Raw genomic sequence first — 5,825 nt, 5'->3', positions numbered from 1 at the left:
TCCATTCACTCTTTTTCTTTTCCAATCTTTTGCGACCACTCTGGAGTGATATTTCGCAGTTCCCTTTCCAAAAGATATCTCAGTAATGAGGTTAAAAATGTCTTCATGTCTTACATAATCGGTAATAGGCTAGTAGCTGGTAATGCAGAACCCTCAACATGGATGGTATATTGACGGCTTCATAACCGATTGAACTAAAGACCATGCTCACAGAGAATGAAGCAAACAATTTGGTGCAAATAGAAGAAAATGCAAACAGGTGGCTGCGAATTTCATGACAAGAAGTGCTCTAGTAGTTCAAAGGAGAACGCAAGTGCTCTTAGCTAATTACTCATTGGTAAAGCACTAGTGTGCAGCAAATCAAAAACTCTGACATTGTTATGTATACTAATGTGCAGCAAATCACAAACTTTCATTGACCAGTACATATGATTATAGTGTTTTCAGAAGGACTATACAGATGTTCACTGCTGCTAGGCGATACCAGTCTGAAAAGATCAAGACCAGACTTATCAGGTGGCTTAGAGGAAAACTTCATGATGTAATCGCTCACAAGAAATTCTTTATATAGTGGGGGGTTTTCTTCTGATATGAGCTCTTTGATTGGACCATACATCTTTGGAGGTTCAAAAACACCGGTGAAAAAGCTTGCCACTGATATCCTTGGTCCTATCTTATTCGCTACAACTCTATGGTCTGCACTTACAAACTTGTCGTTTGATAGGATCTGTTACAAAATCAGACTGAGATAAGTAACAAATTTATAAAAATTGAAGATAAATGAGACAAAAAAGGTGTATTTTATTGCAAACCTGAAGAAAGTCAGCAATATTAACAACCAATCCATGTTCAATCGGTTCAACATTGACCCATTGGTTATTATGCATGACTTGAAGGCCGCCAATTTGATCTTGCAGCAGAAAGGCGAGGAAAGCAGGATCTGTATGCTTAGCGACACCAAGAGTTAGCTCTGGCTGAGGGCATGCTGGGTAGTAATGGCATACAAATACTTGTCCTTTGTCACATTCTGTGGCTTTCAAGTGGTCAGGTTTTAGCCCAAGAGCTTCTGATAGTAAGCCAAGAATAATTTCCCCAAGTTTCATCACATGATTTATGTACTCGAGAGATGTCTTCCTGGATATTAGGAAAATACCAAAGATACAACGTTACAGAACTCAAAAAGATTTAAGATATTCTGATCTACCATATCAAAAGAATTGTGGCCTTTACTGAAAGAGAAACACCTAGATGTGTAGAATTCCCTATGTCTAAAGATTTCAGCATGTAGTATCACTGATTAATCTTAACTGCTTCATGAGGATAAAGTTGGATCAAAATATTGCAAGAACCAAGTTCAGGCGAAGAACCACATCCGGCTTTGATACCATAAATATATACGAGACAATAGAGGAATTTCCTAGTGATATTACAAGAATAAGAGGAATGTATACACGTAAATGATTCTAACTAAGGAAATGAAAGCGTAAATAATCCCTAAAAACCTCTACAAATCCATAATTGTGCTATGGACGTTACGTGAGACCGGTGTGTATGTTCATTTGGTAACATCGATCGAGCAATTCCACCCAGAAAGCATCCAAGATTACGACGATAAGAAGAATCCATGTTGGAAAAAAACAGCCAAATACTGTAATACTTAACATCTCTGCTCATATTCGATTTTCTACAAAGCCAGAACATAAAACATACAATTGGCCTTGCTAAAATTCAATAGTTCTGAACTTTACTTAACCAATTTCAACTAGAACAGGGCTGATATAGAATTGCAATTCAAATGCAGAAGAATGGATAGTTACCTGCAAATTGCTGGTATTTCTTCAGGTTCAATGTGACCAGAAGCTAGTGTAGAAATGTTCAATGTGTCCCTCCATTTTGCAGTCTTTGTTTGATTTATATGAGGATTGCTATGGTATCTAACGTTTCTCCCTATATCGCACGAATAGTACTCTTTCTTCACTTCAGCATCTTGTTCGTGAAAATCACGAATCCCATCAATCATTCCTTCCAAAACACTTGGAGGAACCCCATGATTTATCAGTTGGAAAAATCCCCACTTCTCCGATGCTTCCCTTATTTCATCGACAATCTTCTTACGTCGATCTTGAATCTCTATGCCACTGAGATCAATCACTGGAACCTGTAGAGTTGACTTTGCCTGCTTCAACTCTTCAGCTAGTTCATGAGGTGGCCTAATGAAAATTTTTGGTATTTCTACTATTCCAGCATCAACTAGTCCCTTGACACCAGCTTTTGTATCATCAAAAGCTTTTATTTCCTTCAATGGATCGTAATCCATTGTTAAGTCAGCTTGAGAATTTGCAGTTCCGGACATATTTGTTCTTATTTCAACAAGGCTAAGTTTCCTGAGCAACTATTTCTATTAGTTAGTGGCTTAGTGCTCATGCTCATACCCAATGTGAATTTATACTATATGGAAGAGTGAAAGATGGACGATCAAGGGTAATATTGGAATTTTACATCCAATATTTATGGCATTTCCATTAGATCTTCTGTGGACCCCATTTTCCACCACTCTCTTCTTCGGATTGACGTCTCTCCATTTTCTCGCCTCATTTCCAAGCTTACACTTGGACAGAGATCATTATACGAATTAAAATTAATGGCTAAGATTTAATTGACTAAAACAAGGCTCTAATCATGATTTACATAATTAATAACTTATCCATAAATATATTATAATATTTTCTCTCTCTTCCTATTTTACTTTTCCTACCCAGTAAAATATCTTTTCTGATTTACCCGATTATTTTTTGCCACTTGTTTTTTCCTACGCAGAAATAAACCCCATTATTCAATTGGTGATATTTTTTTTTTTTTCAATTATGATGCTTACTAATTCACATAATGTAGACCCCATTATTGATCAGTAATGTTATATTTCTGAAAGAGTTGTCTATATTCTGAAAAATATCTCCATTAAAGAGTTGTCATAATTGAAAAAAAATGAAATATTAAAATAGGAAGAGAGAGAAAATATTCTAGTATATTTATGGATAAGTTATTAATTATGTAAATCATGATTAGGGCCTTGTTTTAGTCAATTAAATCTTAGCCATTAATTTTAATTCATGCCATGTGTCTCTAATCCAAAGAAGAACTTGGGGGAAATAGAGAGGAGCTCAATCCCTCTTCTTCAATGCACTCCTTCCCACCCTTCCTATTTAGTGATTTAAGTTAAACAATATTTTCCCCAAATTATTTGTCTTAGTTATAAATAAGATTTTTCAAGTAGCATGTAATTGTGTCTCTAACCACGTGTCACTTTTTTCACTTTTACTTTTCACTATATTCTTTATGCTCCACATAATTTCAAGTCTTCTTGATTTCATCTGTGTATTCTTTGTACTTCCACAATTTGACTATATACAATATTGTGGAAGGTTGAATAATTTTTATTTTTATGACATGAATATACATTATTTATATTTTGCAGTGTATTTTATAAAATATATTGTGGCATAACATTTTTGAAATCCAAATGAAGGTTTACCCTTTTAGTAATTAATTTCACTATTTGTATGAACTAAATCAAACGTTCTATATGTTTCTTTTGCAAGATATTTTGATTATGTATTAAGAAAAACTAATCTAACTTGTGAAATACGCACAATATTAGAACAAAACATCAAAATCTGATACAATAAAATAACGTATCCATAGTTAATATAGCTTATGCTCAAAATTTATTAATTAAAATTATTTTTACTCAAGAATAAATAAAATTAGTAACTATAGATTGATTTTAACTATTTAATGTTAATTATGTTAATCATATATCATTACAACTAAAACTATAATCGATAAAACTTTTTATTTAGACCAAACAAAAAGCCGATAATAAATACAAAAATACACATAATATTAGAACAAAACATCAAAATCTGATACAATAAATAAAAGTATCAATAGTTGATATAGCTTATGCTCAAAATTTATTAATTAAAATTGTTTTTATTAGAGAAAAATAAAATTAGTATCTATAAATTGATTTTTAATTATTTAATGCTAATTTTATTAATCACATATGATTATACAGCTAATAATATAATCGATAAATCTTTTTACTTAGACCAAACAAAATGCTAATAAAAATACATTGATGTACATTATTAATCAACTTATTCTTAATTTTATGTTTAACTTATTTGCAAACCAAAAAATTCTTATAATTACTTCACCATGAGGAATTCGTTTATAGTGTATCGATTGACTATATGTACTTGAAAATTCACTTGTACTAATAGAACAATAAAAGAAAAAAAAATGAAAGAATAATATCTATCAAAAATCATTATAGATTCTGGTGGAGTAATAAGTACCTTTTCATCTTAATTACAGATTTTGAATTCAAGTCTTAGATATAAAAAGACTTTTAGTAGGATGCGCGTTACTCCAAAATAGGACGTCTTGGAATGAGTATAAATTAATCCGGCCTCAAAATAAATATCAAACATCGAATGAGAAATTAAAAAAATATATATAATTATCAAAACCTAATTAGAACCATCCGTCTTGGTCTTTAGCATTCCAACGCAAGATATCCAGTGTTCATCGATGAACTCTTTAGTTCTCTTCATAGGTATGCTTTTCAACTTTCCAATTCATGTCTGGAAGGTAATGTCGTACTTTTTCAATTCTAAATTTTGGATGAATTGATAATTCCGCTGGCCAATTGCAGGTCTCTTCACAATTCTCCATTGCTAATCGCTACTCCTTCCCTATTTTGAAGTTCCATCTATCTCTTTGGGTGAGTTTTTTAAACTTTTTCCTGTGCTTTTTTCTTCTTCGTCTTTCAGTATCGAATATATATATGTTTTACTGAGTTGCTTCTCCATATTCCACACTCTTTCAAAGTTTGAGTTTTTTCTATTGATGGTCGTTGATGTTGTGAAAATGGTATGTTGTCGGGGTTCTTCGCTTCCATATTTGTACAACTAAATCCATGCATGTGTTCGTTTTGGTTGGTTTTGGGATACGAAGTGTAAGTCACACTGGGTTGAGGCAAAAGTCTGCCTTAAGGCAATTTTTTTTTTCTTTTGCCCGAATAGGCCTACTTTGCTACGAAACTCTGCCTTGCGATTTTTTTTTAAAATTTTTTGATTGAGCGGGAGTTCGAATCCGGAACCCATGAATTTCTAGGCGAATGGCAAAAATTAAAGACCACCCCAGAATAAGAGCAATCGTAAAAATTAAAGACCACCCCAGAATAAGAGCAATCGTGTAAATTGCCCAAGGGGGAGGGGATTACAAGGTGGGGAATCGAACTCTCGCCAACAAAGTAAAAGTTTCCCGTTGCCAATGTGCCTACTAATTAAGATCCCCATGTATAGTTCACCTTAATTTACATGCATCATGTTAAAAAAAGAACAAACTAATTAAGAGTTAAAGTTTAAATAAGAAAGATTTAAAAGCTTTTATATGATCACCTTAAATTACATGCATGGTGTGAGTTGGGTCCGTGCTTTGCACGGGCTATACCTTATCTAGTCAATATTCAAAAATGAAAAGATACGCGTGCGGTTGGGAGAAGGTTTTAGCAAAGGTCAGAAATGGAAATGATTGAAGTTTGGTCATTTTTCGTTGTTTTCAATTGTTTGATTGAAGTTTTCATATCTTTTATATGTATAAAAAAAAATAGGAGATGTGCAAGCCATATGATTAAGCCAGGTGGCAAGCTAATAACAAGCCACTTGACAATTTTAGGACAATATTTATTATTTGTTGTAAAGATTTATAATTTAAAGTGAATTTTAGAAGATTTTAAACTTGAATTTGATGATAAA

The 5,825-nt window shown here is 32.8% G+C and overlaps 1 protein-coding gene across 1 annotated transcript; it reads right to left on the bottom strand.

Annotated features, from left to right (window-relative positions):
- Window positions 1-247: 247 nt before the first annotated feature.
- On the bottom strand, window positions 248-2,416 carry LOC132030853 (1-aminocyclopropane-1-carboxylate oxidase homolog 1-like). Its single transcript, XM_059420651.1, has 3 exons — window positions 1,818-2,416; window positions 813-1,134; window positions 248-727 (listed from the first exon to the last, which is right to left on the bottom strand). Exons 1-3 carry the CDS (start codon window positions 2,351-2,353, stop codon window positions 413-415), a joined length of 1,173 nt encoding a protein of 390 aa, XP_059276634.1. The 5' UTR covers window positions 2,354-2,416; the 3' UTR covers window positions 248-412.
- Between the last annotated feature and the right edge of the window lie 3,409 nt (window positions 2,417-5,825).

Source organism: Lycium ferocissimum, chromosome 1 (genome assembly GCF_029784015.1).
Source record: "Lycium ferocissimum isolate CSIRO_LF1 chromosome 1, AGI_CSIRO_Lferr_CH_V1, whole genome shotgun sequence".
In the NCBI taxonomy this organism is placed as follows: Eukaryota; Viridiplantae; Streptophyta; class Magnoliopsida; order Solanales; family Solanaceae; genus Lycium; species Lycium ferocissimum.
This window is presented reverse-complemented; position numbering and strand designations above follow the sequence as displayed.

What these genes read in the sequence shown, in the direction of transcription:
- LOC132030853 (XM_059420651.1), bottom strand. Translation starts at nt 2,353, where the DNA reads ATGTCCGGAACTGCAAATTCTCAAGCTGACTTAACAATGGATTACGAT. An exon ending in GAAATACCAGCAATTTGCAG is followed by an intron (nt 1,135 to 1,817) that starts GTAACTATCCAT and finishes CCTAATATCCAG; the next exon opens with GAAGACATCTCTCGAGTACA. An exon ending in ATATTGCTGACTTTCTTCAG is followed by an intron (nt 728 to 812) that starts GTTTGCAATAAA and finishes ATTTTGTAACAG; the next exon opens with ATCCTATCAAACGACAAGTT.